Source organism: Saimiri boliviensis, chromosome 9 (assembly GCF_048565385.1).
Source record: "Saimiri boliviensis isolate mSaiBol1 chromosome 9, mSaiBol1.pri, whole genome shotgun sequence".
In the NCBI taxonomy this organism is placed as follows: domain Eukaryota; kingdom Metazoa; phylum Chordata; class Mammalia; order Primates; family Cebidae; genus Saimiri; species Saimiri boliviensis.
The window spans coordinates 13265360-13291518 of NC_133457.1; the positions used below are offsets into that span (position 1 = coordinate 13265360).

At 37.8% G+C, this 26159-nt stretch overlaps 2 protein-coding genes across 7 annotated transcripts in view; one reads left to right on the forward strand and one right to left on the reverse strand.

The window, feature by feature from the left end:
- HPS3 (HPS3 biogenesis of lysosomal organelles complex 2 subunit 1) overlaps window positions 1–13430 on the forward strand; it is a 42634-nt gene extending 29204 nt beyond the window's left edge. For 3 of the 6 annotated variants that reach the window (XM_039480170.2, XM_074405478.1, XM_074405479.1), the window contains 7 exons: window positions 80–313; window positions 2485–2670; window positions 3022–3210; window positions 4464–4571; window positions 7777–7983; window positions 8638–8728; window positions 12571–13430. In XM_039480170.2, coding sequence (XP_039336104.1) covers window positions 80–313; window positions 2485–2670; window positions 3022–3210; window positions 4464–4571; window positions 7777–7983; window positions 8638–8728; window positions 12571–12698 — 1143 coding nt within the window. In that variant the 3' untranslated portion in view covers window positions 12699–13430. Of the gene's footprint in view, window positions 1–79; window positions 314–2484; window positions 2671–3021; window positions 3211–4463; window positions 4572–7776; window positions 7984–8633; window positions 8729–12570 lie in introns of those variants that run through there. The other 3 variants (XR_005582486.2, XR_012519121.1, XM_074405480.1) reach the window with 3 other exon arrangements.
- Window positions 12977–26159, reverse strand: part of CP (ceruloplasmin) — a 48683-nt gene continuing 35500 nt past the window's right edge. The window contains exons 13-19 of the mRNA XM_039480169.2: window positions 24897–25036; window positions 23381–23509; window positions 20630–20736; window positions 19498–19714; window positions 18927–19066; window positions 16700–16862; window positions 12977–14193 (exon numbers count right to left, since the gene is read on the reverse strand). Of these exons, the coding sequence (XP_039336103.2) occupies window positions 14174–14193; window positions 16700–16862; window positions 18927–19066; window positions 19498–19714; window positions 20630–20736; window positions 23381–23509; window positions 24897–25036 (916 nt within the window). The 3' untranslated portion in view covers window positions 12977–14173. The remainder of the gene's footprint in view (window positions 14194–16699; window positions 16863–18926; window positions 19067–19497; window positions 19715–20629; window positions 20737–23380; window positions 23510–24896; window positions 25037–26159) is intronic.

The window sequence follows — 26159 nt, forward strand, 5'->3', positions numbered from 1 at the left end:
ATATATGTTTTGTTGATTTTGTTGCTTTCTTCTGGCTGACTGACCTTTTATTCCTTTTATTTCTTCATGCTCACCAAAGGAATTAGCAGCAAAAGTGGTTCAGATGTTTTATGTGGCCGAGCCAAAGCAAGTGCCCCATATTCTCTGTAGTCCTTCTATGAAGAATATTAATCCTTTAACTGCCATGAGCTATCTAAGGAAGCTGGATACTTCTGGGTTTTCATCAATCTTAGTGACATTGACCAAGGCAGCAGTGGCTCTGAAAATGGGAGATCTTGACATGCACAGAAATGAAATGAAAAGCCATTCAGAGGTATGGTGCCCTGCCCAGTGTTAACAGAAGGCTGAAATAGGACCTGATAATCCTGACATGTTTAGCTGTCTTCTGGCTTCTTTCTAGCTCATATGTTCTTAGTTGTAATGGAAAATAGACAGTATTAGAAACAAAGTGATCCAAGTGGGACTTTGGATCTGGCAAAATAAAAAGAAATAAGATTGATAAATGGCAGCAGTGGATATCCAAGTACTTCAGCTTAGTGTCAGGTGTGTTCAGAGCACTGAGCTTGGTACTGAAGAACAGGCTCTGCTCCAAAGGGATAATGTGATCTGGCATGAGGGTTATGGTGTGTGTACTGAAAAAGAACCAAGAAATATATATTTAAGTACAGAAAAGGGGATATTAGCCATGAGCTTTAGGAGTCTAGTAGTTGCAGAAATAGTCCCCACTTCAGAAAATCACATGATTTTATGGAGCATTGGACATTTGAATGCTGTACCAAAAAAGACAGGCTTTCCCTGGGAAAAGAGGTCATTTAGGGGCACTACCAAAGGTGTTCATCATTTAGGGGAAGAAAATAAGAGGTAGTGTAATTGAACACTTATTATTTACCAGGGCTATGCTAAGCTCCTTGCATATATTGTTTAATTCTTAACAATGATGCTACAAGGTGGAAGTCATTATACAGATGAGACACAGAGAGGTTAAGGAACTCATCAGGATCACACAGCTGGTGAGTGGTACAGCCAGAATTGAACCAGGCAGGCTGACTTCAGAACCTGTGCTCCTGCACTTTTTTGTTGCCAGATTGTGCCAAAGCCCACAGTATGACTTGGGTTGCTAAAAAAGGAAGAACGTAAGTGCTTTATCGCCGAACAAATGACATGGACAGACATTGTTATGATGAGAGCAAATCAGCATTGGGATGTCTTCTGTTTTGAAGATTAGAATTCTAGAAAAATGAATTTTCTCTTCATAATTTTGAAAATAACTTAAGATATATTAATCATCGCTCAAAATCTGTGGGAGATTGGTTTCAGAACTCTCTACAGATACCAAAATCCACAGAAACTCAAGTTCCTTATAAGAAGTGGCATGGTATTTGCATATTACCTATTTACCTTCTCCTATATACTTCAGATCATTTCTACATTACTTATAATACCTAATATAATGTCAACTGCTGTGAACATAGTTGTTAATACTACATTGTTTAGGGAATAATAAAAAAAAAATCTGTACATGTTCAGAACAGAAGCAGTTTTTTTGTTTGTTTGTTTGTTTGTTTGTTTGTTTTTGACACAGAGCCTCATTCTGTGGCCCAGGCTGGAGCGCAGTGACATGATCTCAGCTCACTGCAACCTCCGCCTCCTGGGTTCAAGCGATTCTCCTGCCTCAGCCTCCCAAGTAGCTGTGATTACAGGCACGCACCACCATGCCTGGCTAATTTTTGTGTTTTTCATAGAGACAGGGTTTCACCATATTGGCCAGGCTGGTCTTGAACTCCTGACCTCAAGTGATCTGCCTGCCTCAGCCTCCCAAAATGCTGAGATTACAGACATGAGCTACTGTGCCCAGCCATCCTGAATATTTTTGATCTGTGGTTGGTCGACTCCATGGATGTGGAACCCACGGATACAGAAGATTGACTCTATTTTCAAATCAACTAGACATAAATATAAAGCTCTCTACAAAAAATAGGACATCTTGAGTCTTAAATATTAGTAACTTTTTCCCTTTTTTTTTGAGATGGAGTTTTGCTCTTGTTGCCCAGACTGGAGTACAATGGTATGATCTCAGCTCCTCACAACCTCTGCCTCCTGGGTTCAAGCAATTCTCCTGCCTCAGCCTCCTGAGTAGCTGGGATTACAGGCATGTGCCACCACACCTGGCTAATTTTGTATTTTTAGTAGAGACGGAGTTTCTTCATGTTGGTCAGGCTGGTCTCGAGCTCCTGACCTTAGGTGATCCACCTGATTTGGGATTACAGGCATGAGCCACTGCACCTGACCAGTACCTTCTATAAGACAGTCAGTGGTGTCTTTGCATAAGAACTAGCCTTTAGTCAAAGGCTAAAGAAAAAATTGTGATTAAATTATTAATAGCTTAACCATGCATTGTGAATGCACTAGCATGTTTGGTATTTCTAAGATGGACAGTCTAAATGTAATGTACCTTTTGTTTCTAAATTTCTTTTTTATCTGAAGATGAAGTTTGTATGTGGCTTCATTCTGGAACCTCGGCTGTTGATTCAACAGAAAAAGGGACAGATTGTTCCAACTGAGCTTGCACTTTACCTAAAGGAGACTCAGCCTGGGTTGCTTGTGGCTTCAGTTCTGGGCTTGCAGAAGAACAACAAAATTGGAATTGAAGAAGCAGATTCCTTTTTTAAGGTTTGTCACTTTGAAAATGTGATTTTGCTTTATTGCCTCATAAAATTGGTGGTGGAGAGGGACAGAATAAGAGAAGTGAGTTTTCATTTGTTTGTTTATTGAAAAAAAACAAATACATAATCAGTTCATAAGATAAAAGTACAAATTAAAAGACTGTATCTGGAGAAACTTTATTTGTACAACCTAGAATCTGTTTCCTTTTAAAATGTCTAAATTTGCCTTTGTCATGGCACTAATGCTAATGGTAAATTATTAATTACATGGCCCATGTGATGATATGATATTCAGCCCAGCTGTTGCTTTATCAGTGCTATATTTATCTGTAATACATAGGCTTTTACTGTTTTCAAGGTGCTTTGTGCTAAGGATGAAGATACAATTCCTCAGCTCTTGGTAGACTTTTGGGAAGCTCAGATAGTGGCATGTCTCCCAGATGTGTTGCTTCAGGAACTCTTTTTCAAGCTCACATCACAGTACATCTGGAGATTGTCTAAGAGGCAGTCTCCTGACACCACACCATTAAGAACATCAGAGGATCTGGTAAGATAATGGAATAATACCTTAAATTTAACTCATACATTACCCATTACAAAAACGTACCTTCTTATTTTTAATAATTCATTATATAAAGTCTAACCTGGTTTTCTATTACCAGGTATCTTATTTACGCAGGAGTTAAAAATACATGTAAAATTTGTCGATGACTAAAGTGACCTACATTTTAAATAATGTTGTACCCTAAAGAATGTCAGCCAGGTGCTATGGCTCATGCCTGTAATCCCAGCACTTTGGGAGGCGAGGCAGGTGGATTACCTGAGGTCAGGAGTTTGAGACCAGCCTGGCCGACATGGTGAAACGTAAAAATATAAAAAATTAACTGGGTAGGGTGGCATGCGTTTGTAGTCCCAGCTGCTCAGGAGTTGAGGCATGAAAATTGCTTGAACCCAGGAGGTGATTTTGGTGAGCCAAAATTGCGCACTGCAATCCAGCCTGGGTGACAGAGTGAGACCCTGTCTCAAATAAAAAAGAAAAAAAGAATGTCCCCTACTTATTAATGTCCCTCACTTACTTGCAGTGGTAGCTCAGTTGCTAAAGCATGGAGGAAGGGATTTCTTCCAGAACATCACCACATCTGTATCCTTCCTCAGCAGAGGATAATTAAGTAGTACATAAGAGAGAAGACATCTGCAGACCTCCTCGGTAGGAGAGGAACTGCAGAATGCTGTGGGAGGGAGACTTCCTTAGTAGGCCTCCATTTCCTGTCAGTTGCACATACGGCAGCTGTTCTGTGGCACGAGGCAGCTAGTAACAACTCTTTGTACCCTTCTTTCTACCCTTCTCGCTCCCAGCCCATTTCTCTCCCAGCTTGTTAGCCATGACTAATAAGGATTAAGAGGAAAAGTTACCAGCTTTTTGAATGAGAGGGGCTTCTTGGGAATTGTCTTGAGAATTTATGGAAGATATTTTGCCTTCTAAAGAAAGTAGTATTAATAAAAATTATTTCCAATATTCTTTTTAGGTATAACTGGCTTAAATGCAGTATTGCCGTTTTTGCTGGGAAGTGCCTCTTTGGAGTATTTAAATTTTAGTATTTAGTGTAAAAGCAAGCAAGACTGAAATATTTTCCAGGGAAATACATTCTAAAAAAAAAAAACTTTCCTTTCCATTCCCAGGGAAGTGTGTACCTAATTCTATGACATGGCAGAGAATGAATGATTGCTTGCTCTTTGTGAAATGGATAAGCAAGCTTTTGTTGCTATATTTTGTTTATGAGAAATTCTTTTATGTTTTAGATAAATGCCTGTAGTCATTATGGCTTAATTTATCCATGGGTTCATGTCTTAATATCATCTGATTCATTAGCTGATAAAAATTACACAGAAGATCTTTCAAAACTACAGGTAAGTAAAAGTACCTATTTTTCTTGTGAAAATGCATATTACAATATAGTGTAAGATTTAAATTTGGTGAGAACCCAGGTGTCCTGTTAATCTGGAATGTAGAATCTTGGGGGACAAAATTTATAGTTAGGATTACTCAGGAGACTTGGAGGGAATTCCTGCCTCTTCCTGAAACTGATGATGGATGGGGCACCTATGCTGAGCGGTGTTTTCGTTGCAGGTGGATGGATGAACTTCACCAAGTCTCCTGGCTGCTTTCCTCATTTTCAGGATGTACTTGAAAACACTTTGTGAAATGAAAGTGTGGCAGATGTTTAGTAGTGTTTTTATTGCTGTAGTTTGTTTTTGTTAGTGTTAACTTACACATTTTAGGCCTATAACCCAAGCCAGGCACTACTATGTCTCTTATAAGAAACAGGTCAAAGTCGTCCATTAATCTAGTTCCTGAAAAGAATTTTTCAAAAATGAATGGGATGATTAGAAAATGTGGATCACCCTTTAATAATTCTGACTGCAACAGTATTTTGGCTGGCAGTGAGAAATGAAGTCCACATTTGACTTGGTGGATCAGGCTGGGCTACATGAGCATATGATTTTATTTAACATACTTCCGTGGCCCAAAGACTGAATGTAATTCCCACATCTGTTTTCTTTGGTCTTCCCAGTGTAGTTGCTAACATACAAAAATTAAGAGTTGGGGAGAGATGGCAGGGGGAGAAATGCCAGATATAGGTGAGGGGGAGGAAGGTAGCAAATCACACTGCTATGTGTGTACCTATGCAACAATCTTGCATGTTCTTCACATATACCCCAAAACCTAAAATGCAATTTAAAAAATAAAGAAATAAAAGATTTCCTATTAAGAATTCTGAGTTTCAAGTCACTCTTGAAAAATTCAGCAGAACCGTTAACCCGAGGCCCTCATTGCTCTACCTGAGGGTTGGGGCTGACCTGCAGCCCCTCCTTGGGCAGTGCTCACACTGTCCTCCCCAACAGTTACCATCTTTGTGGCATCCTGACCCAAATGCTGGGTGTCTGTTTTCCTTATCACAGCTGCCCTCATGCATCTCATCAGTTAATTGGCCTCTTTAGGCTTTTGAATTTGCACTGCCTCATTTACACTATGGGAACTGGTATAAGCGTGGTTGTTACTTAATGTCAAATTGGGAAGGGGACTTAGAATATGGAAGCTGAAGAGGCCATATTGCTTAGACTCAGCCTTCAGGTGGGGCTGTGGTGTTCCCAGAGATGACATTTTTTATGTGCTTCTTTAAAAAAATAACCAAAGAAGACTCTTGTCTCTTGTCTCTAGTGCCATTGTGATACAAAGGATTCTGAGGGCCTAGCCTCAGATTTTGCTTATTTCACAAATATTGCTTGAGCATCTTCTATAGATGTTATGGGCAGCATTAGGCAAGACAGGTGGAGCCTTCCTAGAACATATACACTAATTACATATTTAAAATTGTAATTGGAATAAGTGCTATTAAATTTTCCCTCATAAAGCTTTAAAGCATATTTCTGATTTCTTGAAAATGTATAATTCAGTGATCTTTTAAAATTTATTTTAAAAAATTCTAAAAGGGTGCATTCTTTCTGGGAATCTTTGCTATTAAAGGAGAAACATAGTCTGCCTAAATTTTTATAATTTTTTTTTTAAGAGACAGAGTCTCACTCTATTGCCCAGACTGGAGTGCTGTGGCAATCACGGCTCACTGTAACCTTGAACTCCTGGGTTCAAGCAGTCGTCCCACCTTGGCTTCCCAAAGTTCTGGGATTACAGGTGTGATCCACTGCAGCTGGCCTTATTTTCAAACTTCTTGATTACTTGGATAAAACTAAGTAAAAGTTCATGGGTAGTAGAAGTTATGACTAGTTTCATTTTAGTCATGATTTGGTACACATCCCTTGCTCCTTCCTATTGCCCCTGCTCCCTCCCCCATTATCTGGATTAGTGAAGAGTTAAATATAGAGACAATCTCTTTTCTTCCATGTTGGGAGAGCCTTTGAGTGAGAGATTATCACCTAATTTCATTTCTGCCATCTGATTGTCAGGAAGTCATTCACATGAATAATTTATTAAACTTGCAGGAAGAAAAGGGACCAACCTTATTCTCCTGGTCATTCCTTGGTAGATATTTGGAATAAAATAATCACACTGACTGTGATTGGATAGATAACATTCCACATTCTCCTGTGAGTCTCAGAAGATGCTATAGCAGAAAGGATACAGGGAAAAGAAAATTAGGACATGACCATCTCATCTTTATCCTGGAGAAAGGGAAAGTGGAGATGATTTTGGTGGTAGAATCAAAAGTAGTATATATAGTTTAATTGCTTAAAGTAAATATTGGTAAAGTTGTAAATGCTGAGATAATACTGCTCCCTGTCATTCATCTTATGACAAAGTGGTATCGATACAAATGATTAGTTCTAAACAATCACTTCAGTTTTCTTAAGTGTTAAATTTTATTTTTGGATATATATGTAGCACATGCTTATTATAGAAAATTTGGAAAATACAGGGACAGGTGTAAAGAAAACAAAGAATGGGCTTTGTTGGCCCATCCAGTTTGCTGTTTCAAATGGCTGTGCTCGTCCAATAGGATTTTGGTATGTGCATTTACCCATGTAGATTTTATAAAACCAGTCCTGTTCAGAATATAATTTTGTATTGAATTTTTTTTAACTTATTTTATCATAAGCATTTTTTCATTAACTAGCCTTTGAAAATAGTTTTGATGGCTGTGTAATGTTCCATTATGTGAGTATGCCATAATGTATTTACTCATCCTTTATTAACATGTAGATTACTTCTAAATTTTCAGTATTGTGAATACTCTTGTGGTAAACATCATTGAACGTGAATCTTTCACCGCAATATTGATTATTTCCTTAGGAGATAGTCCTAAAGAATTCCCATTGGTTTTAATTTGCAGTACACACAAAGCAAATAAAATCATGTTATTTAAAAATGTTTACTTTCTATTAAATAGATCTTCAAACTAGAGGTAGTTTCAAGATGATATTATACTTTATTCTACTTAGTTTTATTAAATAAGGAGCACATGCATGTGCTCTGATACTGCATTCTTTCTATTTTATTTTTGGGAAGTGAAGTTTAGTCTTTCTTAAGAAATTGAATTCTGTATGTTTTAGTTTTTGGGGTGCCTCATTTCATAACATTTCACTTTTCTGTTCATAGTCTCTTATATGTGGTCCTTCATTTGACATAGCTTCCATTATTCCATTCTTGGAGCCACTTTCAGAAGACACTATTGCTGGCCTCAGTGTCCATGTTCTGTGTCGTACACGCTTGAAAGAGTATGAACAGTGCATAGACATATTGTTAGAGAGATGTCCAGAGGCAGTCATTCCATATGCTAACCATGAACTGAAAGAAGAGAACCGGGTATGCTTTTCAGATTATGTTTTTAGGCTTGATCAGTGATAATCAGATTTGATAACCTCATTTCCTTTCCTGCAAAATGGTTATAATTTATGCTAGTCCAACTTCATAGGGCAGTGTGGGTCCAGTGAGCATATATATTTACTATGTTATGTGTTTTGAATACTATTAAATGCTGTTAAAATATATGGAGATGGTGTATTACCATCATTAAAAATCTCTTGTTTGGAGATGAAGTAGTTGATTACCTGAAGATTTGGGAAACAGTGTGTGAGGGGAAAATATTTTCTCTGCCATATGGTTTTTAGTTTAGAAATTAGAAGAATTTTGGACCTTAGTTCTTTTTTTTTCTTCATGCCTTCTCTCTTGCCACATAAGAGATGGTAATGGGATATGTCTGTTACTTCTTGAAAATAGCCAGGTACATATGTACAATATATGTATTATTGGGTTTTCAAGTTACAAACCTGATTTTTACGTTATCGTTAAGGCAGAAGACTGGCTGCTGATATAACTTGTGTTATAACAAAATTAGTTGCCTTAACCAAAATGGTATATTTTTGCTCTGTGCTTTCCTGCACAATCCTCTTATTCTCCTTTGAAATCTGAGAATAAAATGCATCAAAATCAAATTTATTCTTTTTTTTTCTAAGATAGACTCTGTGGTGGAAAAAACTGCTGCCTGAACTTTGTCAGAGAATAAAATGTGGTGGAGAGAAATATCAACTCTATTTGTCATCATTAAAAGGTAAAATGATTATTTTTAGTTGATTATAAACTTAAGAGTCTCCGTTTTAAATTTAGTGAAGCCTTCTTTCTCTAGTATTTTCATGTGATTCTCAAGTGAGAGAGAGGACCTTGCAGAACCGTCTCAGGAGCTTATTTTCAGCATTCACATACCCTCCCCTTGACATTTGATTGATATTCATTTATTTCCTAGTCACAGAACTGATGTTCTTTTAACTTAATCCTTTCAAACACTTAATAAATTATCACAGTCATAGAAAATGACAGCATCAATGCTTTAAAATTGTGAGTAATCATTAAGGCAATTACATCTTTTATTAATGATCAGAGTACTTAATTTACTTCATGTAGGAAGTTAAGATCATTACTATTAAACATAATTATAAGCAAGTATTGACGAACATCAACCTCAAGGATTTAAAAGTTGAGTATCTAAATTGTACAATATTTTACAGCATAGTAATTTGAATTTTCATCATCATAAGTCTTGATAGATATGTAATCCATTTCTATACTGCTATCTGTTAATATAATTAGTTAACTGTTGTCCTGATGACAAAGGGTATGGGTATATCGATTGCAGAGCACATAAAATATTAGAAATTGACAGTGTTGAAATTGTGCTTTCCAGCCAAGACAGTTGATTTTTAAAATAAAAGGCAGAGCCAGTGGCCATTGGAGATTATTTTTCTGAAGATCCCCCTTTAATTACAGCTGTATGCTTGCGATTGGGAAGGGAAAGGGATGACTTTATTCTTTTTCCTCCCCATCTCCCTGATTGCTTTTGGTTTTCAGAAGAAGGAAGTGTCAGGTGTCTGATTGCTTTGCCACACTTAGATACACTTTACATAATTTATCATTGACTGTTTGTGTTGGTGGAGCACTTTCTAGTGCAGGCATCCCGCATCTTTGCACCTCAGCATCGTCATTATCTTAATCAGAAGACTTTCTTCCTCTTTTTCTGATCCACATCCACACACACTCCAACTCACCAACAATCATTCCTCCAAATGTTGTATTTTTCTCTGTCTTGGAAATATATTTGTGTGCATACGTGTGTGTGTGTGTGTGTGTGTGTGTGTGTGTGTGTGTGCATGTGTGGCTAATGGGACTAAGTGCCATGTGTGATTTACCTTTATTAGACTGTAATACCTCAAGAGCTGGCATAGTGTTTTATTCATTTTTCACGTTAACACCTTCCTCACCAGCAATATGCCTCTCCTATAAGAAGCATCCTGTAACTGTTCATTGAGTAGAAAGGAAGACAGCTGAAGAACTTTAGGTTCGTTTCACAGGAGGGCTTTTTCTTGATAGTTGTACACTGAGAAGAGCCCTGGATTGGGATCTGGAGAATTGGTACTGAGTTCCAGGTCTGCTGCCTCCTAAGTGACCTAGAGCAAGCCAGTTTTCTAATGTCACGAGACTAATGAGAAGTTCAGGACTAAATCAAAAGTTAAATGTTAGGCAAAATTGCAAGAAGGTAAGGTTGGAGATGGAGTTCAGGGACTTATATGTTTAGGAGCTTGGATTTCTTCTCTCTCTAATGCAGCATTTCTCAACCTTGGCACTGTTGACATTTTGGACCATATAATGATCTGTGTGCATGGGAGCTTCCCCTGTGCATTTTAGTGTATTAAACAGTATCCCTGGTCTCTACTCATTAGATGCCAATAGTACTACCCCAGTTATAACAAACAAAATTGTCTCCAGATTTTGCCAGATGTCTACTTTGGGACAAAATTGTCCTGGTTGACAACTGCCACACTAAGACAGAACCATTAAAACAGGGATTAGTGGATGGGTTGTTTGTTTAAGGAAATAAATATTCAGTACTGTTTTTGTAATGACCCATGCTTATTTTTAAAAATTCTAGTACTGTAGTAAATTATAAAAATAAAGTTTAAAAATCATTTAAAATCCCACCATCCAGAAATAACTATTTTCAACCTTTGACCAATATTTTTTAGACGTGCTGGAGGATTTTAATTGTACAGATTTACATTTAGATAGATCATTTATACGTTACTTGTAGACTTGGGTAACTAGCGAGTGGAGTAAAGCAAGTAATTTTAACCTTAGCCTCAATTTTTCCAACTCTAAATCAGGCGTAATACTGGGATGCGGCTTGGATTGAATAAATAAAAACCTCAAAGGATACTAGAAGGAATTAAAGAGAAGTTATATATGAAAGCACTATATTAATTTTTAAAGTACTCTATGAATTTAAGATATTGAACTTGTTCTTGGAGTGATAACCTGTATTAGCCCCTCCTTATTTGGGAGAAGAGCAGAATTGGGAAGTGGTGAGATTTTTGTTAACTCTGTAACAACTCTACACTAGCTCTCCAATAATTTTTTTTGTTTCTAAGATACTACTTAAAGGCTCCACATTTAGGTAAGTACACTGGTTTGATAGGAAAACATCAGTAATACATATTTTTCACATAGATTTTGCAAACTAGTTAGTAGTTGCTTTGATTAAGGTCTGATTTTATGTCAGCTGTGCATTATTATATTTTAGCTTTTGAATTAAAAGCTGGAACTAAAAGGAACTGTGGAAGCTAGCAGACAGTACTACTACATTATAGATGAGGAACCTAGGATTTCAGAGGTTAGGTGACTTGCTTTTTTTTGAGACAGAATCTCACTGTCTCCAGGCTGGAGTGCAGTGGTGCAATCTCGGCATACTGCAACTTCTGCCTCCTGGATTCAAGACATTTTCCTTCCTCAGCCTCCTGAGTAGCTGGGATTACAGGTGCACACCACCACACCCAACTAATTATTGTATTTTTAGTAGAGACGGGGTTTCACCATGTTGCCCAGGATTGTCTCGATCTCTTGACCTCATGATCTGCCCGCCTCAGCCTCCCAAAGTGCTGGGATTACAGACATGAGCCACCACGCCCAGCAAGGTGACTCTCTTAAAGTCACTGAGTAGGTGGAAAAGTCTGGATCTCTTCCCAAGTGTGTCTGGATTCCAGAACTAGGAATATTTTCTATGAGCCATTGCTGCTGCATTCATTAACTCTTCAGCAACAAAGGCCAGTCATTCTTTTGTGTAAAGAAAGATTTTGATTGCTGCATATTGGACAGATGACTTTGAGTGGATCTTATTTTTCACTTACTCTGCAAATAGAATAAGTGATGGGCATGCAAATATCACACAGGGAATGGCACTGACACGTGGATAGAGATGTAAGACCAAGTGGATGTTTATTGGGACATTGTTCATAGCTGTCACTCTTCTATCCCAGGAGAGGGCAGCATGTATCTGTTAAAAAGCACTAGAATCATAAAATTGCGTGGTTATTTATTTTTTTTAATGTATGTTAAATTCCTTAATATTAAAAATGTTCATTAGAACACCTTCAGACTTTGGGGTAAAAAGAAGTAAATGGTCATGAAAACAGATTTGTGCTTGTTAACATGAAATATTATAAAAAGAAACTAATTTGGGAAAACATTGGTGTTTCTTATCCTATCAAACAATCTTTATGAATTAGTGTTATACTGTCTTAGAATTAAAAAAAAAAAGTATTCAAATGATTGGACTTTTCTTTAGAGGATAGTAGAAGCTGATTGCAAAATAATACAGTAATTGAGTAATGAAATGATAAATCCAAATTTCATGTGGCTGATATAAAATAAACTTCAAAGGATTCTAGTAAGGAAAAATAAGTTAAAATCATAAAGAAGCCTATGGATTTAAAAGATTGACTTTTTTTCTTTGTAGTTATAACATTTTGTTACCTGAACTGGCTTTTAATTGTTTGGTTAAGCAAGAAGAGATTGAATATAAGACAGACTTTCAGTTCTAACTCAGATACTCTTTTCTACAAACAGAAACATTGTCAATTGTTGCTGTGGAACTAGAACTGAAGGATTTCATGAATGTTCTCCCAGACGATGGTACTGCAGCATTTTTCTTGCCATACCTTCTCTATTGCAGTCGAAAGAAATCATTGACTTAAAGGTATCATTTGAAAAATACCATAATGGCATTTGAGACTGAATTTCCAAAAATTGAATGCCAAAGTACAAGTAGAGGCATTTTGATTACACACGTATGTACATGTAATCATATATATATAACATATATATCACACATGTATGATGCAGGTGCTTTTGGGCTGCTTACCTTACCATATAGTGGTAACTATTCATTTCTTAATTTATGACCTCAATCAGTTTAATTGTCTAGAATGTAAAAAGTCTTCAAGACATAAGAATTCCTCAGAGAAACCATATATTTTTTTAAGGTAGAAATTGACTTTTATTCTAAGGAACAACATCAGTTCACTGTTACTGAAGACATGACCATCGTTTTCGTCCCAAGAACACTTTAAGGAAATGTTTTGCAAGTATGCTTGAAAGAATGTCACTAACTGGTACAGAATTTTATCTTCTTGATTTTTCCAGTTTTCTCTATGCTTTTGAGAAAGATGTTAATGTTTTGCCATGGTAAATGTCAAATCTCATTTTTTTGGTTACTTTTCTTGTTACCTTAAGAAAACTTGTGCTGTTTCTTTTTGAATCAAATGAAGCAAACCTTTACAAAGCTAACTTTCTTCTTGTCTAGCTATTAACATGATTTGTCGAATGCATGCTTTTTTCAGCCAAAGCTTTGTTTCCATTTTTTGCTGATGTGTACTCTTACTCTTTTAGCTACAGTGTATGTGAAAATAAAGAAATATATCATTGTATTCACAACCATGTATCTTCTTTTTTAACTTGTTTAAAAAATTTTTAGTTCAAGTTCAGGTCATTGATGTTATCCTTTGAATGCAGTTAAGGCTGGGCAGAAATTCTACTCCTGTGACGTCTGCCACAGGTGTATTTTGAAGCTTTTCTTCTAATGGTGATGTTTATCCTTAACAGGATTTAAGCTATAGAATTGTCTCTCAACTCTGCTTTTCTCCAATTCTAGATAACATCCTTTAGACCATCTCTTCAAGGCTTCACAAAACTGATTTGCGTCATCCTATTTTATGTGTATTTCCTTCCCTCATACCTTGCGTTCCCATTCCCTCTGAATATTAGGTGTGATGTCAACAGCATGTTAGTTAGAAGGATCGATGGGAAGGCAATGATTGAAAACATTTCAATGAACCTTAATAGTGCTCCTTTGAGAACCACCCAGGAGAATATCTGGTCATAGATCTTTTTTAAAATGCAGTTTTAGAAAACCCTAATAGTGGTGATATGATGAGACCGTCTGAATCAATTTTATTACCTAGTATACAAGTGTCAGTCATATATCGATATATAGTCTGTTGATCTTTCCATTTGCAAAAAGTTAAGAGTATTCCCCCACAAATGCACAAAGTTGTATGTTTTCAGTCTTTTTTTAATGTTTGTAGTCATTCCAAAGTAACATTCTATTTTATACTTTCACATTGTTTTGAATCATTGGTTTTTCTCTTTTTCCATTTATCACCAATTTATTTCATCCAGCCATACTGGTCTCTATAGAAAAAGAAATTTTAAGACCATTATGAAAAATAATATATGGTTTAAAAATTAGTAGATGGTTCTCTAAATGTATTCCAATTTTTTACTGTTACTTTATTCCTGATTCATTTTTATTTTTCTACTTTTTATATGTTTAAAAATTTCTCATTCTATTACTGCTTTATTTAAAGAAAGATTACTTTCCTTCCTACAAGATCGTTATTAATTGTAAAGGGAACATGAATAAATTTACAGTGGAGAAACTTGGCAGACACCACCTTAACCAAAGTTAACGTAACCATTAATGGAACCAATTACTATCTTGTGCCTCCTGACATGGTGTACTAAGAAAAACACAACACCATGCCATGATAGTCTTCAAAAGTGCAGAACCTAAATCTAATCATGAGGAAACATTAGACAAACTCAAATGGAAGGACATTCTACAAAGTGACTGCCCCGTATTAAGGAACCATTCAGAGTAACGGAGACTTAAAAGACACGATAACAATGCAGTACGTGATCCGAGATTTTCTTCTTCTATAAAGAACATGATTAGGATTATTGGTGAAATTTGAAAAAGATCTTTTGTTTTTTTAAATCATTGTTAATTTTCTGATTTTGATCATTGTATTGTCATGTACAAGAATATTCTTGTTTTTAGGAAAGATAGTTGTATGTATCTATACATGTCTGCGTGTGTACTTACAGAGGGTGAACATGAGAGGGAGATAGGAAAAAGACTGAGAAAGCCAGTGTGGCTACGCAAATCATTAACATTTGGGGAATCTGGGTGAAAGGTATGTGGGAATCTGAAGTTATGGCAAAAAATTACAAAAGTTTCTCTTCATTGAATTAATACATTGTCATATATTCAGTAAGCAAACTATTGTACTGGATTTGGGTACTTAGCTACAAATACAGAATACAGAACATATAGTCCCTGCCTGTAAGAAATTTAAAGTTAAGGAGGCTTTTCTAAGACTCCTAATTAATGTAAACTTGCTCAAAGCTTTATTGGACTTATGTAAAGAGAATTCAGACTGATAAACATGGCTACTGATTTTATGGGCCAAAGAGAGTTCAAACTATCTTTTTTTATTCATTACTGCTTCTTACAGTCTCATGCAATACCTTTTCTCTTTGCAAAAGTTAAGTTTCTCTTTAATTTTTTGTCCAGTGTCGATTTTCCCTTCATATTTGCTGTTTGTTTAAAAACTCTCTCCCCTTTCTTAACCAAGCAGTAATCTCCCTCTTCTTTCATGGTTGTTACACAGGAGGAATCTAATCTGTGGCTGTGTGTGTACGGTTGTCCTGTAGCGTCACACTGCACATGCCAGGCATTTGCACACATGCATTCCCCAGATGCCTCCATGTTCCCTTACTCGCCATTATTTTTTAGCAGGACCATCCTTGTGTGTGGTTTACATGCAACCACATGTAACCACATGGTTGACTAGTGTTAAAGTTTTCTTTCTCATCATATTTGGCTCTTTTCACCTTGTTTAAGTTATTGGCATTGAATTTAGTGGCTTGTCTGTGAGCCTTTGATATTCTGTTGTTACCAGTGACTGCTCTAATAAAAAGGGCATTAATGGAAATAGTTTTTCATGATATAAGTTGTTTGTGTAAGACCCAGGAGCAGAAATTAAAACTTTTCATTTGCACTGAAGGTTAACCTTTCAGGACTTCTTAATCTTGAAATATATTTACATTTATATTTTCTTCATTTATATGTTTCCTTTTCCCCCCATTTTGGGGAGGAAAGACATAGATTGGTTTTCTTTACAGAATTTCCTCCTGTTGGGTTTGCCATTTCCAATTACAACAATTCTCAACTCAAAAGACCCGGGAAAGACCAAAGCCTGCAGCCACAGTGCAGGAATCTTAGAATAATAACAATAATAATAAACTGTTCATTTTTCTTCAAGTGTATGTGTGTGTATCTACACATGGGGAAGGTTATTGCAGGGGTTGGGGAGCAGTACATTTAAATTTTGTTTCTTCCCTGGATCTTTCACAAACAATAATCAATAAGGTCTCTCCTCCTTCTTGGATGCACAGAAAGACACTGCCTATTTGAAACTATATTATTTGGGGTTGTCTTGGGCTTCTCTTACACAGAGGCACCACCTAGAAAAAAATTCTTTTTGTTAAGAAATTAGATTCTAAATGTGTCTTATGTAAATAATGGTTTGCTTCTTGGTAAATAACTAACATGACTCCTCCCTTATATCAGCTTTAGGTATAATTACACTGCATCAAATGGGCGTCAATTTGTATTAGCTTAAAAATGACAGGTGCTGTTAAAAAGTACTGGCTATCAGGAAATTGGCCGTATCCCTCACCATTTAGCAGTTAAAAAAAAAAAATCCTTTTTGGAGGTAGAGAAGAAATCAGATCAGCAGATTCACAGATGCTTCATATTGATGCTTCGTGTTGGGGGAAGTATTTAGGCAAAGTAGTTCCTTTGATTATATTTATTATATATGGCTTCTAGAATTAGCACCCGGATATTCACCTTTATTTTGTAGAACGGTGTAAGTTGTTTCCATTCCAGCATGAATGTGGTCGGTCACATGGCAGTGGAGTAACCAGATTCCAGGTGTTCTTGGAAACATTTCTAGGGTTTGGTATGTTCCAGGGAAAATGTCAAAGACATCAGAACTATAAATGCCCCTGTGCTTAATTAGAAAAATGACAAATAATGTATAATATTATATCCAAGAGTTCACTCATGTCATTTGTTATTGGTCAGTTCAGGGATATTGAAAGGATGGATAAATCTGTTTAAAATAATTGAGCTAATTTCTGTGTTTAATACAAACGGTAAAATGTGGTTTTCGTATTCCTACTAAGTTCTTGGTATCCACATCAAGTGGGTGTGAAAGGAAGATGTGATGAGAATGAATTCATCAATCAGGACTACCCACAAACCTCCTGTACCTCAATTCTGGTTTCCTGTTTGTCATAGCACTTAAGCTACACAAAAGGAACTCAGCTGTGGTCCCATTTCAGCCCTGCCTCTCTTTTGCCTGAATCTATCCTAGCTTGTTTGTGAAGCTTTAAGTCAAAAAATAAAGGAAGTAGCCGGGCACAGTGCCTCATGCCTGTAATCCCACCACTTTGGGAGGCCAAGGTGGAAGGATCAGAAGGTCAGGAGTTCGAGACCAGCCTGGCCAATATGGTGAAATCCCATCACTACTAAAAATACAAAAATTAGCCGGGCATGGTGGCGTATGCCTGTAGTCCCAGCTACTCGGGAGGCTGAGGCAGGAGGATTACCTGAACCTAGGAGACGGAGGTTGTAGTGAGGCAAGATCGCACCACTACACTCCAGCCTGGGTGACAGAGTGAGACTCAGTCTCAGATAGATAGATAGATAAATAAATAAATAAATAAATGAAGGAAGGAAGGAAGCAGAAAAGGAGGCTGATGAAAAAGACAAAAACCAGAGGCACTTCAGGCAGTGCCTGAAGTAGGTAACAACAGTCTATTTCTACAAGGTTAGAATTAAAAGTCCTGTAAGAATACAATATACCTATGTAAAACAAAATGGAGATAAAAAACAGGCTTTCTGCAGTATGCTTTTTGATAACTTCTGCATTTTCTAAATTAGCCTAAAGAATAAGGCAAAAGCGTTTCCAGGACGGCCATTAACTTCTGCTGAAATCAGCACCGAGAAAGAATAGAAGTAGGATTGAGATATATGGACCAATTGCTTGTCACCTAACTGATCTTGCTCATCTCGGGCCATTTGAGGTACAGAACTTAGAACACACAGGGCAAAGGTTATGATAAAGTCTTGGGGTCTCTACTCTTATCCATCATTATGTAAACACTCCTACCCTCTTTGTTAGCAATTCCATTCAGTTTCCTTACTCGGGAATGTGTGAGCAGAACTCCATGAAAATTCAGTTAAAAATGCAAATCCCAGGAAGAGCTCAAGGTGTAACAAAGGCTGGTGTGTCAGTTGTAATCGTTGTGCCCTATGACAATCATCTCTCAGTATCTATTGGGGATCGGTTTCAGGAATGCCCCCATACTGAAATCCATGGATGCTCAAGTCCCTTAAGTAAAATGATGTATTTCCATATAACTTATGCATATCCTTCCATATACTTTAAATCATATCTAGATTATTATAATACCTAATACAGTGCCTACGTATCTCTTCATTTGCATGGATTCAGTATAGTACTCAGTACTGCAAATCCAAATTTTTCTTTTTGGAACTTTGTGGAAATTTTTTTCCTGTATATATTTCTTTTTTTTTTTTTTTAAGATGGAGTTTTGCTCGTCACCCAGGCTAGAGTGTAATGGCACAATCTTGCCTCACTGCAACCTCCTTCTCCTGGGTTCAAAATCAAGCAATTCTCCTGCCTCAACCTCCCGAGTAGCTGGGATTAACACATGCCCACCACCATGCCTGGCTAATTTTTGTATTTTTAGTAGAAACAGAGTTTCACCATGTTGGCCAGGCTGGTCTTGAACTCCTGACCTCAGATGATCCACCTGCCTCAGCCTCCCAGAGTGCTGGGATTGCAGGCGTGAGCCACTGCGCTTGACCTTCCTGTATATTTTTAATCCGTGATTGAATCCTGGATGGGGAATCCATAGATACGAAGGGCCAGCTGTAGTCTTTGCAGCTTTCAATTCTTCATAAGTCTCTCTGAGGAAATATTTCCTTCACTTGTATTAAAACATTTTCAAGTAGAGCAAGAGTAATTGCCATGGTTGGCTCTTACCTTGTATTGGAAGATATGGCCATGAAAATGTACAGTGTGTAAGTCTATTTCATTGCCCATTCCCATAAGATACCAGTTGACCTCATCTCCCACATGCATTGTGAGGCCTTGTAGGTTTCCAAACATTCTTCCATTAATAGCTAGGGAAAGCATATGGTTTTATATTAGTTTTCAGGATATTTTAAACCAATAGCTCTTTCAAAGAAAATATGATTATTAAGTTAATGTAAAGAATCTTTTTGATGTAATACAATTTATTTGACTACAAATGAGGAAAATGGATACTTTAAAGTCAATAATATCACACACTGCTTTTCTAGCACTTTGCACCAAAAGCCTTAATCTTAACTGTGGATTATTTAAAAGGAAATGAGATTTTGGGATTGGAAAATAAATTAGCAAATGATTTTGGACATAGTCCCCTTTTTGTTTTGAACAGAATTCTACCTCACGTGCAAACTGAGGCAGAAGTGGTTTAAGACAAGACAAATGAGTAGTATCCAATATTATTTTATTTGAAAGAGAAACAGATAAAAAAGTAGAAAAATGGTTTTAGAATCATGTGACATACCATGCATTTTATTGCTTTCTATGAATTCCTCATCATCTTTGTTTACTTTCTCAGGGTGATCAGAGTATGTTTTGATGTTGTCATCTAAGTACCAAGATTCATTCTCATCAAAAACTAGAAACAGAAGGACAAATTCCAGTTTCTTCCTGGGATTGAACACTTTCAAGTAATGTTTTCGACAGACAATCAGTGGGCCAATTAATCCACTGTAGAGATCCTAGAAACAAGGAAAATCTTCAGTAACCCTTGGGATGTAGGTCAAGATTTCAGAGAACTGAAACTTTACACCCATGGCCTCAGGAATTCTGGAGTGACCAACTGAAGTAGTGGACTTTGCCCAGTGTGGTACTGCCAATTTAGTAACTTTTCACTTGAAGTAGTTAAATTGGAGCAATGTTGAATAGTAGGTGGGTCATGTGAGTGATGCTGACATAACAAATGTCTGCAGAGGCAAAATTTAACTCAGCTAATGAACAGTGATTTTAGAAGAATCCCGGATGAACAGTGTTGGTTTGTTCTGTAAAGTTACGAACTCTTGAATGTGAGCCAAGCACTATGGCAGTCCCTAAAAATCCATAGATGAATGAAATGTATAATAACAACACCACAAATAGCAGATTTACTCATTTGTTTGAGACAGAACTCTGAATTATCAAGGAGCTACTTCCCCCTGGCTCACTCAGACAGTTCACCCACCTATCTATAACTCATTCCATTTCTTTTCTCCCTCCACACAGTAGAGGTCCTTGACACGTATTACAACGGCCTTTCAGCCCCCAGTCTCTTCCCGCTCCAAGCCTTTCATCATTCCACCAGAATGAATGATCTGAAATGCAAATTATACTGCCGTTCTTTGTCAATTTTTCAGTGCCTTCCTATGACCCACAGGACAAAATCTAAACTTCCCAAATATGATCTTGAAAGACCTTTGAGTTGTATCTTATTAGGAAATTTCAGGTTTTTGTCTTGTGTGTCATAGATAGCAGTGTATTTACTGAAGTGGATTACACAGCAGCTATTTTCCTAGGGTTTTATCACAGAATTAGACCACAGGAAAACGCTAACCTCATCTTCCTTCAATTGTGTGTCTGTTATGGAAAGTGCCACAAAACATAAGTGATTTACATTTTACCTTAACCTGATCCACAGTTGAATAGTAAGCCCATGGAATACAGGCAGAATCCTCTTCTCCAGCTCCAGATCTTTCTGGGATTTTCCATACATAAGTTCGAGTTTCACCTAAATTCATCAAGTGTTAATGGATAACGGATCTGGTTGTATTTGGTTTACAACACACACACACACACACACACACACACACACACACCCTTAATAACTAGGACCCAGGAACTGGAAATGTCAGTGTAATTAGTTTTTTAGTTTTAAAAAATTGTGGTACTCACAAATTTTCAAGAATTGAGTTTTAAGACAAATGGTAAGACAAAATTTTGTCATTTTTTTAGGTTAATTATAAATTAACTTTAACCCACTTACCATGCCACAAAGCTAGGAGGCGCACTTCCAGTATTAAAATTTGAAGAAACTTGGCAACCAATCTTTTCTTAGCTTGAAGTATGTTCTCCTAATATATTTTGTTCTCTTCAGCTATCAAGCGATTTTTTCCCCCAGTGGCTGGCACCTTTCCCGTAACCTTCTCAGTGTGTATCTGGACTATTTGGTGCAATTCTCTTAGCTTCAGCATGGCCTTCCTTTCCTCGTCCTCTCTCATGATCATCCTTAGTGAGCTCATGATTCCTGGCGAGGAGCCATTAGACCTCATGATCTCATGAGTCACTGACTTGCCACAGTTCTGTTTACCTCCCCTCCGGTCCATCTCATTCTATCACACCGTGTGCTGTTTTGTCACTACTCCCACGTACAGGACATAACCACACCCTGGGCCTTGGCACTTTGCAGACGACCCGTTGCTTCACCCTCCTACTTTGCCAATGCTCTGACCCTCTTACTATGTGCTCTGGGCTTTTCTCCAGTCCGATCTGCATTTCCAGTCACCTCAGGACTGCCTGTGCAACTGCTCACCAGACCGCAACTTTTGACCACGCCCTCGCACCAATCCCAACCACACTCACTGTCCATCCCATTTATTCAGACCACACCATTACATATGCATGCTGTCATACTGATCTGCCAGAGGCCAACAGACATTTACTAGGGAATTAAGCAAGACAAGAGAGATGGTCCCAAGTGATGTAGATATCTTACTTTTTCTTCAAGCCTCAAGCTGAGCTGTTCCATGTCCTCACCCTTTTTCTAAGCAGAAAATTTCACTGGAATATAAAATATGGATTCACCACCTGCACATATGACTGTCTTGCCATCACTGCTTTTACTTATTCTCATCAGCTGCAAAACAACATTTACTTCTCTTTTCCACAGCCCTTTACAACCCTCCCTTTCACCAGCAGTCAGTGCCCAAAACCTTAGGGTCATGCTTGATTGCTCTCTTCCCCAACACTCCCTAGTGCCCATTTTCCAGCAGGCCCTTTTGGCATCACCTTTAAAACAGAACCAGAATATGATAACATCTCACCACTTCAGCTGCTTCCCCCATGTTCCAAATCTCGATGCTTATTATTTTTTTACCCAGATTGTTGCAATGGTCCTTAACTGACCCCAGATTCTGTCCTTGCCTCTGGATGGTCACTTAACCACACATCAGCCAGAACAGCCCCTTAAAAAGTATCCATCAGAACATCAGTCTTAAATCTCGAGTCTGAAGTCCTCCGTACTCCATCTGGCCCCTGTTCTCCCTGGATCTCACCTCTAGCATTCTATGCTCTCAATCTAGCCTCTGGCTGCCTTGGCACTGCTCAAACACACCAGGCATGCTCTTGTCTTTGGGGCCTAGAATTTCTTCCTGCACAATTACCTGGATTTCATTACTTCTCAACCTTTAGGTGTTTTCAACAATGCCACCTCCTCAAGGAAGCCCTCCTGACTACTCTGCCTAAAATAGCACACTTGCTACTTAACTCCCTGCTAGGTTATTGAGAAATAGTCTTTTCCTGGAAGCCATCTTTACAACTAATGGAAGAAAAATATGGTTCTTAGTAAAGAAAATGTTCACTTGTGTATATAATCTGTTTAAAATTTTACTCTGTGTTTATTAAAGAAACATTTGATGACCTCCTAATACATGCCAGATACTGGACTAGATAGGGGGAATTTAGAGTTCCACATGGCAGCCTCTGGCTCTTAGAACCATGTGTGCTGGAGGCAGACGTGGGAACATCATCCACATGCGGTGTGGTAGATGTAATCTTAGCTGTGTTCTAGCTGAGCAAGGAGACAGCATCTCTCTGAGTCACCCTTGAGTATTCATAAATGTCCATTACCTTCAGGTTTTTCTCTTAAGTTCTCCTGTGGACTTTTTTTTGTATGAACATATGAGCATGTGTGTACTTGGATACACCTCCTGGCATACCCTCTTTACAACTACCCTTTTCTTTCTTTCTTTTTTTTTTTTTTTTTTTTTTGAGACGGAGTCTTGCTCTGTTACCAGGCTGGAGTGCAGTGGTGCGATCTTGGCTCACTGCAACCTCCTCTTTCTGGGTTCAAGTTATTCTCCTGCCTCAGCCTCCCGAATAGCTGGGACTACAGGCATATGCCACCACACCCAGCTAATTTTTGTATTTTTAGTAGAGACGGGTTTTCACCATGTTGGCCAGGATGGTCTCGATGTTGTGACCTCATGATCCACCCACCTTGGCCTCCCAAAGTGCTGGGATTACAGGCGTGAGCCACTGCGCCTGGCCACAACTATCTCCCTTTTCACTTTCTCGGTCCAGACTCTCTATGATGAGAGCAATTTGTGGAAAGGCTGTGCAGCCTGTTAAAATGCTTCCCCTGCCACCACGAGTACCTGGTAATGTTGGAATAACTGTAGAACTCTCCGTTTGTACCCCATGGGCATGTATTGAGTAGGGTCTCGTGGCCATGTTTTTAAAGATAATGTTGACTTTGTCTCTAACATCTGCATGAAGTTGTGGACCTGGCAAAAGTGAAAAGAAAGAGTGACTTGTATACCTGTCCAATTGGAAGGTCTCACTTAGTAATAAAAGCAAAATCAGCAAAGATAACTTGTTTATCTCCCCATGGGCTTATGCTATAATCCTCTTGAATGGGTATACTGGGTCCCAGGGAATTTGGGATCAAGACACTGGAAATAAAGATGGAGACCATTTGTTTATCTCTTAAGAGTTCTAGGGGTGGTTTGGCTTGAAAGTCCTTTGCAGAGTACTGGTCTAATTATGGTGGGTTGGATGTCTGGCCAGGAGTCATTTTGCAGCCCTTGCTGTAAGGATACCCCTCCCATTTATACCCTTTATACAATCTTGGCTTGACTCCTGTAAGATTTTTGTGCTCCAGCAACAATCCCATTTTGCCTTCGTGTCTTAGTCTAGGGGTTGAGGATAACCAAGCCTCAGGGGAACTCTGACAGTATGGGAACATAGTGGGGTTGGGATGGGAGTGGGGGTCTCTACACGTGATAGTTTTAAAGAAATGTCTCAATAACAGTGTTGCTCAAGTTTTAGACATTCTGTCTTAAAGTGAGTCCTAAAAAATTGAAGGCAACTTTTCCCCTGCTTTGTGCATGGCACAATTTTTTCTTTTCTTTCTTACCTGTTGTAATTAATTTCCTTTTATATATTTCTTATTGTTAATCATTTGTATTTTAATTTTAAAAGTAAATAGCTATAATTTGGCGGGAATGGGTAGGATAATGGGGAGAATTTGGTTAAGAATTTTATTAGGGCCAGATGTGGTGCCTCACACCTGCAATCCTAGCAGTTTGGGAAGCTGAGGTGGGCGGATCACTTGAGGCCAGGAGTTTGAGACCAGCCTGGCCAACATGGCAAAAGCTTGTCTCTACTAAAAATACAAAAATTAGCTGGGCATGGTGGGTCATGCTGTAGTCCCAGCTACTCGGGAGGCTGAAGTGTGAGACTCACTTGGGCCCAGGCGGCGGGGGTGGTTGCAGTGAGCCAAGACTGCGCCACTGTACTCCAACCTGGGTGACAGAGTGAGACTCTGTCTCAAAAGACACAGTGTCATTAGAAAATAGTTTCTGGGAACTTCACTAAAATTAAAAGCATCGATTTGATACAAACCAAATAGATATACATCAGTATATGGGATAATACATTGTTTCCAAGAGAAGTAATATTTTACTATGCCATATTATTTAGTAAACATAAGTCTTATTTTATAAGATAACTAATTTTTAAATTTTTAGTTGAATAACTTTGATATATGAACCAAGAAAATGAAACCCATAAACATGAATTGACTGTTACTGCAGGTAGGATCACATCTTGATGCTACCTGCAGTAACAGTCACTTCTACCACATGTGACAAACTGGAGCTAGTAACATACCTAGAATTCCCAGATGTTCTTCTTCTGCTTTTCTCTCCACTGGAACACTGAACGTACTATCGGTATACTGTCGATACACAACTTTCTTGTACTTTGAGCCTATGTAAAACTCTTCCTTATCTAAAAATGCATTTGAAACACTTAAAAAGAAAAACTAAGGTTAGTATTTGTCTTAATGAAAATGGAATTTAAGTTTTAAACTTTAAATTTTAAATAACATAGTTTTTATTAGAGTAATTATAGTAGTTTTTAATCATCACTCTCCTATCCAAGTAAGAAAGAATAATAAGACTTAAAAGTCTGTGTGGGAGAAAGCACACTTAGCCATTTGAGTGTAGCCACGTGAGTCCTGGCCTCTATCCTGCCACTAGCGAAAATTTCCTCTAGCTAGTCACTGCCTGTTGGAACCTTAGTTTTTTCATCCCTAAAATGAGATATTTGAATAGATCATCTCTAAGATTTCTTTATAGCTGTAAAATTTGATGAGTCCAATATTTCTGATTATAGAAACTGAAATGTACATCTTTTCCGAGGCATTCCCTTTTCCTGAAGTTTTCACTTACTTCTAATGGCACCTGGAGACTTTTAACCATTTTACCCCAATTATAAAATAGACTTTTACTCCTTCACACTGCAAATCATACTCAGTACTGCTGTCAAACTAACCAGGCAGCCACTTCCTAGCCACAGGTCACCAGTTGTGCTGTGCACCCTGGATCTGAACACCTGCCCATCCCAATCCCTCAGATCATCTCCATGTGGTCAGTGCACGATGTAAGTGAGATGATGAAGAGGAAAGTGCTTGGAAAAGTATGAAAAAAGGACTAACTAGAAGTAATGAGTGATGCTGTTCTAAGCTAATGTTTCTGAAGCTCTAATAGTTACTTAACATCTATTCATACAGAATTTATTTTGTACTTTTTCATAATGCACGTTACTGGTAATTTTGTGCCATTTTTTCCTGTAAGTTCTTAGAGGGAGAGAACCATATCTGCTACATCACCTTCAAGCATTTAAAATATTCCACACATAACAGTTTTAAGCATGTGAAATGACTGATTGTTAGACTAACAATGAAATCTTTGAAGAAAAAATAACAACGGTAAGGGGAGTAACATTTCTTCTCTGAATTTGGTCATTAATTTTTGTTAAGTTTGAAAATAAATGGCGGCCGGGCGCGGTGGCTCAAGCCTGTAATCCCAGCACTTTGGGAGGCCGAGGCGGGTGGATCACGAGGTCAAGAGATCGAGACCATCCTGGTCA